The sequence below is a fragment of the Sorex araneus genome, chromosome 1 (genome assembly GCF_027595985.1).
Source record: "Sorex araneus isolate mSorAra2 chromosome 1, mSorAra2.pri, whole genome shotgun sequence".
Lineage (NCBI taxonomy): Eukaryota > Metazoa > Chordata > Mammalia > Eulipotyphla > Soricidae > Sorex > Sorex araneus.
In genome coordinates, this window is record NC_073302.1 from 319,166,480 (window position 1) to 319,178,765 (window position 12,286).

The following is a 12,286-nucleotide window of genomic DNA, read 5'->3' on the forward strand; positions in this document are numbered from 1 at the left end:
ACATAATATCCTGTCACATTTTGAGCTGTGTGTCTGATATTTGTAGTTCAGCTTTGCAACATTATATAAACGTTTCATTGGGCAACAAATCTTAAGTCTAACTTACAATAACTCTGAATTGACCAGCCCCTCCACCCTCCCCAACATCCTTAGGTCCCATTACTTTTGTGAAGTAATTTTGTTTCTTAATAACCACATTTCATTTATAATGACTTTTTCTCTATTCCCCCCATTTTTTGAGACCTAATTAGTATTTTCTATGACTACTTGTTCAAATACTTCCTTTGCTTTATATGAAATCATTAGTTTTTAATTTTATCTTAGTTGTTCTCCAGAATTCTCTATTTGGAGCCAGAAATCAAAGGAGCTTTTATGTTTGACTAACACACTGGATTAGCCTCTATATAAGGTAAGATCTTCAAATTCACAAGAGAGGGTACCTGCAAAGCAGAGAAATGAATAAAGATTCACTGTGGTATTACTAAGAGATAAACTAATATATACAAAATAAGAACTTTTCAGAACTTTTCAGAAACTCTCTGGAGAGCTGCAGTTGCAGTGCAACCCTCTAGCCTGTACTCGAAGAAAACACAAAATCTAAGTGTGGCTTCCCTGAACCAGAGCATGGAGGAACACAGGGCCACTATCCTAGTGGTGAGGAAGAATTCAGCTCAACTTTTTGAGCAATCCGTTACAGGCCAGATATGAATTAGCACTGAGCGTCTAGAGTGCTTGTCTGTGTGTGGGAACCACAGACATAGGAATACTTTTTTATCCATACACAGTCTCTTCTCTAAATTAAGGACAGATTAGAGGGGTTGAAGGGTTTAAGCGATAGCACAGAGGGTAGGGTGTTTGCGTTTTACGCGGCTGACCCGGGTTCGATTCCCAGCATCCTATATGGTCCCCCGAGCACCACCAGGAGTAACCCATGTGCATCACCAAGGGTGACCCCCCCAAAAAAAAATTAGATGGAAAAAACAAAAAATAGCTAATGCATTTTTAATTAGAACTTATCAGAAATGACATTAAATACAAGTACTCTAGACAAACCATCCTGGTTTTGAACAGAGATAGCCGAAAAAAGGAGAAAAATAATGAGGATTCAACTTTTGCTGTCTGCAGTAAAGCTCATTTAATTTTTTGGAGGTGGGGAGTAAAATGAGGAAATATGGCTTTAGGGAGTTTGCCTTGCACGAGGCCAACCTGGGTTCGATTCCTTCATCCCTCTCTGAAAGCCCAACAAGCTACTGAGAGTAACCTGCCTGCATAGCAGAGCCTGGCAAGCTACTCGTGGCATATTCGATATGCCAAAAACTGTAACAACAAGTATCACAACAGAGACATTACTGGTGTCCACTTGAGCAAATTGATGAACAACAGGGAGATAGTGACAGTGACAGTGACTGAATAACACATCTGAAATTATTCCTAAGTCAAATATTCAGTTAAACTGATGGCCCTACTTATTCCCATTTTTTCTGGATGAATCTTATTTACTCACCTAAATGGTAAATGACTCCTTCTCCAACACCATCTTATACCACTACTGTCTCCTCTCACTCACAGCACTGTTGCTATTCCAATTCTTTTTTAGTTTCTCTTTTAACCCGCATTTGTACCTTCCACAGAAATTCATATACACACCTTTATTTCTGCCCGAAATGCTCCCTTTCCTTTTTACCCAATTTCTCTTTCTCACCCTCTAGGTTTGAGCTTAAATTCATTTTTGTAAGATTTCCCCAAATGTCTGGCAGCATCTCCCTTGCACTATCTCTTCGGTCTTTCATTTTTCTTCTATCCATTCTCTTCATGGAGGTGCCATATAGAAGTTACCAGGATGGAAGCAAAATGGATTCCAGCATTCACTATCATCCACCTTTCCTATTTCCCTTCTGAAAGAGCTGGTGACATGGCTTGCTGCTGCCAGTTTAGTAAGAAATCACAGTTTGATTCTCCTGTTCTGAGGAAGAAAGAAAGTTGGACTTTCTTTCCAACCTGCCGTAGAATTGTCATGGTAATCAAAATTATGATTAAGAGTTCTGCAAATGTATTGCTTGAGGTAAATATAAAATGTTATTGGTTACTTCTGTGCTACAAACTTAGCAAACCTCAATATCTAAGTTCAGCAGACCACATATCTTTGTTTAAAATATTTATGGACAAGATAAACATACCAACTTGTGTAAAAACACAAAAAAGAAGAGGGCCACTCGGGGCTGTATCTCTCCCGCTGCCCGTGTTCGGTAGTCTCACGCCGCTTCCCCACCCTGGGGGAGGTTGATGGCGATGATGAGGCAGGCGAAGGAAGGAAGAAGGCCAAACTGGTTGCTCGATCAGTTTATTTCATTCTCTCTCTCTCTCTGCTTCTCTCCCGGTTCTCGATCTCTTTCTAGATCTTCCTCTATGCCTGTCTCTCGGTGCCTGTCTCTCTGTGCCTATCTCTCTGTGCCTGTCTCTCTGCATCTGTCTCTCTGCATCTGTCTCTCTGCGTCTGTCTCTCTCCTTGCTTCTGTCCTACCTCTGCAGCTTCTGTCCTGCTTCTGCCTTCTTCTTTTGCCTCCTTCTTCTGTCTCCTTCTTCTTTTGTCTCCCTTGTCTTCTTTCTCTCCCAGTCTCTTCTATCTCTCCCGTCTCTTCTATCCCCCCTCAGTGCCCCACAGTCTTAGTTTATATAGTAAACTACATAGGGTGGTGACACAAAGGTGGGTTTAACATCAATAAATCAACAAAGAAGGGTAAGACCGTATTTTTGAGGAGATTAACACAATCTCATCTAAGGAAATCTCATCTAAGGAGATCCACTCAAGAGTGGGGGTCCAAACAAGGGTGTATCAGGGTGTGAGCTAGTAATCTACTTAAATAGTTATAGTAAATCTACTTCTAATATTTCTAACAATGTTATTCTGTATGAGCACAGTAAGAGATATAAAGTTTGGCTTTTCCCGAGGACATTCACTATATAATCCAGACCACAGTCCTCAGGCCAGGTTAATCTTCCTAACCCCAGCAGGGTCCTAATCTCTTCGTTACCTTTGGATCATGAGAAAATTTGTCCATGATCATGCCCTCAACTTATAGTTGAGTATTGTGGCACTTTGGCCTGGCCCATTTCGATGCCAGGGTAGCACATAACTCACCGCTTGCCCTGGATTCGTCCTGTCCCTTGTCGGGATCCTTCTTTTGGGGTGCTAGGAACTGAGGGCAACGAGTTAAGAAAGCAGATGCCCAGGAGTAAATATTATTGGAGTCAATCAACTCCCAAGTTACAAGCACAATATTGTCTTCCTGTGTCCATACAGAAAGGACATTGCTTTAAGGTAAACTATATTCCCTAAGGCAAGGCTAAAAGGACAAACCCCATGTTATCCTACATCAACTTATCTTCCACACAACCTAACCATAAGTAGAAAAAGGTAGGCTTTTCTTAATGAAGGCTAAGCATTATACAACTTAAATATCTTCAGTATATTGAACACAAATAGATTAAATGAAGATTTAAAAGCAACATGTTAAGACATATTCACTTAAGTTTAAATTAAAAAAGAAACATTCAGATTACAAAAGGTAAAAAATAAATGCATGGGTTTTGAAAGATTGTCGCTAAATAAAATGAAAACTTCGAGATTATTTTAATTCCTGGAAGTCACACTGGAAATGGAAAATTTTGAACAATTCTGGGTCTGGAAGAATATTTCTAAATAGAAATAAAGCTATTAAATGACTTCCAAAGGCAGGGACATTGTAATCCCTAGTCATCTTCAACCAGAGTTATCTACTATTTCTAGCAGAAAAATAATCCTATAAATAGATGATCAGAAAATAAAATGACTATGGGGTGGTGGGAAACACTGGGACAATGGTAGAGGGAAGTGGACTCTTGTGAAGGGTGTGGTGAGAGACTGTTTTACCTGGAACTCTATTATTAACAGTATTGTAAACCATGGTACCTAAAATTAAAAAAATTTAAATAGTACAATAAATGTTTTAAGGATGAGACTGAAGATCAAGGACATATGAGAACTTGATACTTTAGCAATTTAACCCATTGGGATGAATATTAGTTTTATCTTAGAGACACAAATTTAAATAAAGTGATTGGGAGAAGGAAGTTGAGAAAAAAATTAAGTAATGACAGCCTCAAGTAAAACATTAGGAACTATCTGGTGTATTGTTGAACAGTTTGAGTTTTTCGCTTTGTTTGTTTGGGGGCCATACCAGGTGGTGCTCAGGGGTTACTTCTGTCTCTGTACTCAGGAGTTACTCCTGTTGGTGCTCCAGAGAACATATTGGTTGCTGGAGATCCAACCCAAGTTGGCCGTGTACAAGACAAGTGCCCAACCCACTGTACTATTGCTCTGACCCCAACAGTTTGCTTTAAGTTATATCCTATGAATTATTCTCTAGCTATAAAGAAATTAACACTTCTTATTTTATAAACTATTATTAAAATCTTAAAAAAATTTACTTAATTATTAATTTCAAACATTGGAATAGTATGAAACATCACTGTCACTGTCACTGTCATACCATTGTTTGTCGATTTACTTGAGCGGGCACCAGTAATGTCTCTATTACACTCAGCCCTGAGATTTTAGCAGCCTCTCCTTACTCATCTTTCCCAATGATTGGAGGCTCTTTCAGGGTCAGAGGAATGAGACCTATCATTACTGTTTTTGGGATATCGAATACACCTTGGGTAGCTTGCCAGCTCTGCCGTGTGGGCGGAATACTCTCGGTAGCTTGCTGGGCTCTCCAAGAGGTATGTATATTATGTATATATCTTTTACTGTATTTGGGATATGAATACGCTATGGGGAGCTTGCAAGGCTCTCCCGTGAGGGCAATAGACTCTTGGTACCTTGTCAGGTTCTCCAAGAGGGAGAACAAGGCTATTAGTTTGAAACATTAGAAGTAAAAAAATCAATTCACAAATAAACATCTAAGTTCAAATTTTTGTCCAAAAGGAAATGTCATATCTGATATACACATATGTAATATCTGCACAGTGATATTCAGTCATGATTGATTTTCCAGATTTACATTTTGGTTGCATATGGAGCTATTGCCACTATGAGGTCCTTTGTACAATGTATAGCAAATATCATTAAATATCAAATGGTTCATGGGGGTAGGGTGGGGGAAGAAGACAAATAAAGAGAATACATTTTGAGCTTTAGGGGAAAAAAAATCTTAGGTTGTATTGTGGGAGTTTCTGTACATGTAACTTCTCGTTTATAGATAAGTGAGCTTCTGGGGGGGGGAGGCTTTATTATTTTTATATCTCTTACAGAACCTTCCGTGTACAACACATCCTGCATGAAAGTTGCAGAATGATGAATCTTATGACCACTTGAACCAGTACTTCCATACTGAAAATGCTTAGTTTTGATTCACATCAACCTTGCTACTATATTTGCTTCAGCCTGGAAAAAGATTGCATTAAACTGTAAACTTCTTAAAATATTTTAATTTCAACTAGAGTTCCTATTAAACTAGGGGTCTACAAAACTGAAGAAAGAACACACAAACATCTTATTTGTAGCTGAGTCCCTAGAGCATTTCTAGTTATAATGACTTTGGTCATGGATAAGCTCTGAACATGAAGGTCTGAGTGGGGAAGAGAGGGAAAAGGAATTGGGTGATAAAGGACATGCTGGTATTCGATGTACACAGTAAATCTACATCCTATTCACAGAAGAACTTGTCCTTTATTTCAAATGGGAACATTTGTGCAAACAAAATATTTGCAATAGCAGAGCCACCTCTGGGTGGTCCAAGAGCTTAAGGAAGAAAGAGACTGTTTAGAACCTTCTTGCCAGGAAAAGAATAATCCTCACTAAAAGATGTGAAATGCTTAGGCCAGTTTTATATGGAGATTGAAATTTGGTTCAATAACCAAATATCCAAAACTTAAATTTTTATTGCACAAAGTACAAAGCATGGTTGCCTAGAAACTGCTTTTCTACAAATTGTATCACAATCATTTACTAAAGTTTTTTAAGACTGGCATTTGATTTCTTTTACATCATTTATTTCTTTCCTTCTCCTTCTCCTTCTCCTTCTCCTTCTTCTCCTTCTTCTTTTTAAATTTTTTTGAGCTACATCCAAAGGTGTTTAGGGCTTGCTCTTGGCTCTGCCTCAGGGATTACTACCAGCAGAACTCTGAGGACCACGTGGTGTACAGGGGATTGAATCTCGGTCAGCTGCATGCAAGGCAAGTGCTTTAGGCTATACTATCTCTCCTTGTTTTTTGTTTGTTTTTGTTTGACACAAATTCTCACTTGGGAAAACAGCTGTATTGTAAGAAATTATTTACCCCAATTGTGTGAATTGTAATTTCAATTGATGGAGAATTATATTTGACACTCCCTCCCTTATCTTGAGTAGAGCATAAAGAGAACAATCTCTAGGAACATTAGCTTGTAAGGGAGGGACAAATGGTATAGCCTGTAGGAGAAGGGGATTCAACTGACTCAAGAATCTAAGGGCTGGATAATGGAACGAACACGATGACCTCTCAGTGTCTGTGTTGCAAGCCATAATGCCCAAAAGTAGAGAGAGAGTATGGAAAATATTGTCTGCCATGAAGGCAGGGGGAGGGTGGGAAAGGGGAGGTATACCTGGGATATCGGTGGTGGGGAATGTGCATTGGTGGAGGGATGGGCGTTTGATCATTGTGAGATTGTAACTCAAACATGAAAGCTTGTAACTATCTCACAGTGATTCAATAAAATTAAAAAAAAAAGAAAAAAAAAGAATCTAAGGGCTGGAGTGATAGCACAATGAACAGGGCGTCTGCCTTGCATGCAGCTGGCCCGGGATTGACTTCCATCATCTCATATGGTCCTCTGAGCACTGCTAGGAGTAATTCCTGAGTGCAGAGCCAGGAGTAACTTACCCCTGGGTGTGACGCAAAAAAGTATCTCATCTATAAAATACTTTGTGACATTAAGTGCAGGCAATTTAATTCTTTACATACTTAAGAAATTATTTAGGGTAACCTCACTGTAATGTCGAGAGAGAAAGAGAGACAGAGACAGAGACAGAGAAAGACAGACAGACAGAGAGAGAGAGAGAGAGAGAGAGAGAGAGAGAGAGAGAGAGAGAGAGAGAGAGAGAGAGAGAGAGAGAAGAAAAGTACCTACCAAAGAGGCACGATGGGGGGAGTGGGCTGGGAGAGGAACTGGAGGACAATGATGGTGGGAAATGTACACTGGTGGAGGGATATATGTTGGAACATGGTGTAACTGAAACTGCTCCTTGAATATCTTTGTAGCTCTATATCTCATGGTGATTCAATCGAGAGAGAGAGTGAGAGAGAGAGAAAGATAAAGAGAGAGTAAAAATCATTTAGGGGTCAGAGGGCTCCGCCTTGCTCATGGTTAACCTGGCTTGGAGCCCCAGCATCCCTTATGGTCTCCCAAGTACTGCCAGAAGTGACCCCTGAGTATAGAGTCAGGAGTAAGCCCTAAGCACCCCCTGGTGTGGCTCAAAAACAGCAAAACATTATTTGAGGCAGAAATCAGTAAAAAATTCTCAGTTTATTTTTTTGGAAATAGTTTTAAAAATGGAATACTTCTGAACTTACATGTCATAAATGCACAGAGGCCAGGCTAATCTTCTCTGCATTGTTCTGATTTGAGTATATGTACTGCTGAAGAGGCCTACTGTGGAATTTTTCAGAAAATAATTCTTCTCTCTTTTATAATACATTCATGGAAAAGATGAACAATCTAGTCATTTGAATGCAATCTATATTCTGCAACATATATGCTGTAGCATATACACTGTGCTTACAATGGAGTAATCTCCAACCTGACAGTGAATGTCATGTTTTATGACACTCAGTGAGATTCAGTGAGATGCAGACATTCAGTGGGATATATTTGTGATATAAGACATGATAAAAGATGAGACTATAGATCAAAGGTAATCAAATGGATGAAATAATTGTTGCTGGGGAAAAGCTAGGCTCATAGTATTTGAATAGATTTCTCCTATAGAATAGAGAAGAATTTTCTGACCAGGGGCCATATAGGTCCCCTATAGTTCCCCAGGATTTCCCAAGGTGCTGCAGGTGAAAGTTGCATTAATAAAGGACATGGCACATGACTTAGGTGACCCAGTGGTAGGATAGAGAGGGGAAGCAAAGAAAGGCAAAGAGCTGTTGAGGAAATGTTGAGATGCATTGGAACAGAGGACAGAGGGATTCTGAAAGTTTTGGAGAGAAATAATAACTGAAATCAAGTCATGTTAGAGAAATTGTAACTAATCTGGAGTGGCAGCGGCACCTCTTATCAATGGGTGGGAGAAAGACAGAAAGAGATGAAGGAGACAGGGAGAAAATGATGTTGGTAACTTGAATCAGGATAGAGGATGAAAGTCATGCCTTGACAGAGATATGTATTTAAATTAATTTTTAAAATTGAATCACCATGAGATGCACAGTTACAAAGTTGTCTTTGTAACTTTGGGTTTCAGTCATACAATGTTCTAGCATCTGTTTCTTCACCAGTGTCCATTTCTCACCACCAATGTCCCCAGTTTCCCTCCTGCCACCCCCAGCCCCCATCCCCATTCTGCAAGCCTTGATTTCGGTGCTAAAGAACACACTTTGTTTTGTAATAACTGGTCATGCTGTTGAGGGAGTTTTAAAGAAGGGGAAGACTGTTTCCCCAGAATGGCTGGTAGGAACATACAGGGTGAATGTGCAGAGAAGGCGCAGAAACTAGTTGTGAAGTGATGAAATCTTAATGGAAACAATGGTTGAAAAAAAGGAAGGGTAGGGGGGCTGGAGCGATAGCACAGTGGGGAGGGCGTTTGCCTTGCACGCGACCGACCCAGGTTCTATTCCCAGCATCCCATATGGTCCCCTGAGCACCGCCAGGGATAATTCCTGAGTGCATGAGCCAGGAGTAACCCCTGTGCAGAGCCAGGTGTGACCCAAAAAGCAATAAATAAATAAATAAAAAGGAAGGGTAGAAGTTAAATGTACCAAATCCACAAAACCAGATGGCACCAGATGATACAGATATTTGGAAATATTTGTACAATAAGCAGAATTTTACACTTAGATGGACTTCAAAATGTAGCTTTTGGCATCCTAGGAGATATATTGATTGGTTAATGAATCTCTTGAAGTCTCATTATCCTCATCTTGAAAAAGGGTTATTAATACTACTTTTAGAGGATTGTTGTGAATTTTAAGTGTCAGGGCATACTAAGTGCTTATAGGATTACACTGCAAGCTAAAATTTAATTACACTTACAACCTTATTCACTAACTTTATTTCATCAACTTTTAAATGTACTATTATATATTAAAAGAATAACAATTATAACATTGTTATTTTCAAGCTATATCTTTTCCATAATTTAAAAGTTTGCACTTGGAAAAGGGCATTTAGGGTTCTATATTTTCCAAATGCTTTTTAAAGTTCTTCTAATTTCAGTGGAAATATTGCCTAAAATGTGACTACTCTGTTAAGGCAACAAAGGTTTAAGTGAATATGCTTTACGTATTCAGTAAGAATCTATTAAGTAAGGTTATGGGAACATTTAGAATGTAGAACAGTTTAGTTTACCTGCCCACCTTGAGTTAACTTAATTGAAGACAAAAAAGATTAGTTTAATTAAATAATGGTCATGCACTATTATTAAATCAGACATCAACATGAATAGTCCAAATTGATTGTCTTAAAAAGTTAAACTAGAACTGGTTTGCCAAATAGTAGTTTTCACTATATGAATACATTTGCTAATAGCCTGCAGTCCAACTCCAAAATGTTATTACCACTTTAAAATAAACTGTTTATAATGATATTTACTTAAATATCTGAACATACAATCATACTGACATGTTACATAGGAGTAACAAACTTTTATACATTGCTTAAAGGATTTTTATGAAAAATGATTTATTTAGATTTAACAAAAATACAGTTTATTCTTTGTTACAATTAACTTTCATATAAACAAATAAAAACTATACTTCAGAAACTTTAAAAATATTTCTTAGTCGAGATAATGGAAACTATTTCCCTTGGTAGACCCATAAAAGGCATTGCCTGGTCTAGATCACTGAAGCTCATTCTGCTTAACTTACTTTGGAACATTTTGTGTGTGTGGTGTGTGGGAAGGTACTCTAAATTTTCACGTCTGATACAGAAACACATGTCTTATGTGTTTATATTTTGAAAAACATAAAAGGAATCTTGAAACTTTTCATGGTATGCATCTATATGATACGTGCTTTGAAATATTTTTAAAAGGCATGTAAGAGCAGAATTTAAAAGGTATTACCTTGTTGAAAAATCTCTGTTGGAAAGATGATAAAATATAATTTATAAAATATGGCATAAGCATTAAGGAGGGAAAATAGTGTAATAAAGTATAATCTGGGATGTGTATTCTTTAGGTTAGGTATGTAGTATATATGCATGTAATATACTTCTTACATGCTAAGTGAAATAACAACTTAAATTATGAAAGAATACTTGTGCTAGAAAACAATTTACTAGGCCAACTAGAATTTACTCATGGAAATCTTGAAATCTTGGAAATCTTCCTTCCTTCCTTCCTTCCTTCCTTCCTTCCTTCCTTCCTTCCTTCCTTCCTTCCTTCCTTCCTTCCTTCCTTCCTTCCTTCCTTCCTTCCTTCCTTCCTTCCTTCCTTCCTTCCTTCCTTCCCTCCTTCTCTCCTTCCCTCTTTCCCTCCCCTCCTTCCCTCCTTCCCTCCTTCCCACCTTCCCACCTTCCCTCCTTCTCCCCTCCTTCCCTCTTTCCCTCCTTTCCACCTTCACTCCTTCCTTCTGAACCATTTCGGCATCTGTGAGTCCCAGGATACTTCAAGGGGCGACAGGTCAAAATCAAGTATATGTGGGCGGGAGGGCCAGTGTATGAGACAAGGAGGCCAGCCAACAGCACTGGGAAGCCACGGGAAGGTTGCAAGGGGTCCAAGGTAGGAAAAAGGAGGAGACACTGGTCCCGAGAATACTAAAAAGCTTGACTTGGACATACAGGCATTATTTTCAGTAACCAGGAATGGAGAACTCATCTGTTCTTTTGTACTTTATAGATGTTTGAGTTGTAGGTGTTGGGTTAGAGGAATTAAGCTAAGTTCCCAGCTTCGGAAAAATATTGATCCAAAATGCTTGGAAGCCCAGGAAGACACATTCATAATCATCTTTTGGCCTGGGCTGATGTGAGCAGTTCCGACTTGGCCGACCCAGGTGGTGCCCTGCGAACAGCGCTCTGCTGAAGTTCCACCCAGACCAGAAAGCGACTTTCTTTAGACGGGTGCCCAGCTCCCAGAACAATACAGCCGGTGTCAGCCGCGCTTCTCCCCGGCCCCGAAAGAAGGGGAGGGTCGGGAGGCGCCCACCTCGCGCCGCCTAGCCTTTCCCGAGCCAGGGGGGAACGTCCCGCGGATGCGCAGCGAGGCATCCCCTTTGGGTCCTTCCCCAAGCGCACCCTCCCCGCATGCTCCGGCCGCTCCAAGCGTGAGCGCCCCATCGGCAACCCACGAGGAAGCACCGTGCGCCCGAGCCCAAGCGGGAACCACTCCCTACCCTGGTGATGACCAGAGGCTGGTTGAAGTCGATGCCCCCCGAGAGCCTGAAGCCCCAGGGCGCGGGGCCCGCGAGGACCACGTTCTGGGGCATGATGCTCCGGCTGCGGACTCTCCTCCGTCTCCGGCGGTGGCGCAGTGACCCTGGGCAGCGCGAGCGTCCCGGCCCCAGCCGGCGGCCCCGAGCTTTATCCCCGCTCCCCACTGACGTCACTGGTCGCCCCGGGTCCCCGCCTCCTCCCACCACGGAGAGCTCCAACTTTGGAAGAAAGAGCCGCGCCTGCCCGCGGGAGTGACCGGGAGGAGCTTCGGGCCCCGTTCCCACCGCTCCCTTCAGGCCACACCTGTCCCGCGAGCCGGCCCGGGGGCGGGGGGCTTTGCTGTCCAAGGGAGAGACCCTTAGAACAGCAGCCTCGGCGTTGTCCACCAAAACACACCCAGACAGCCCAGGGCTATTTTGGGGGGTGCAAGTATTTACTTTCAAGCTGGATTGTTTAAAATGACACGGAGTCCCTTACGGCTCACTTTTCCTCTTCTGCAGAACAGGGGGATGGATTGTACTTGGAAGGTTATCGTGACGAAGAATCGGCTCACTTTTACACTTCTGTAATTACACTTCTGTAATTAAGCACACATAGTCCTAAGTATCTGTGGGTATATATATATATATATATATATATATATATATATATATAAAATGCTTACTACATGTGCAA

The 12,286-nt window shown here is 40.8% G+C and overlaps 1 protein-coding gene and 1 non-coding gene across 6 annotated transcripts in view; both read right to left on the reverse strand.

Moving 5' to 3' along the window:
- PDLIM3 (PDZ and LIM domain 3) overlaps positions 1-11,755 on the reverse strand; it is a 37,044-nt gene extending 25,289 nt beyond the window's left edge. For all 5 annotated transcript variants that reach the window (XM_055142572.1, XM_055142557.1, XM_055142551.1 and 2 more), the window contains exon 1: positions 11,572-11,755. In XM_055142572.1, the coding sequence (XP_054998547.1) occupies positions 11,572-11,664 (93 nt within the window). In that variant the 5' untranslated portion in view covers positions 11,665-11,755. The remainder of the gene's footprint in view (positions 1-11,571) is intronic.
- Positions 7,564-7,667, reverse strand: LOC129401448 (U6 spliceosomal RNA). Its single transcript, XR_008628352.1, has one exon. It is a non-coding gene; the product is annotated as a U6 spliceosomal RNA (small nuclear RNA).
- Positions 11,756-12,286: the final 531 nt, after the last annotated feature.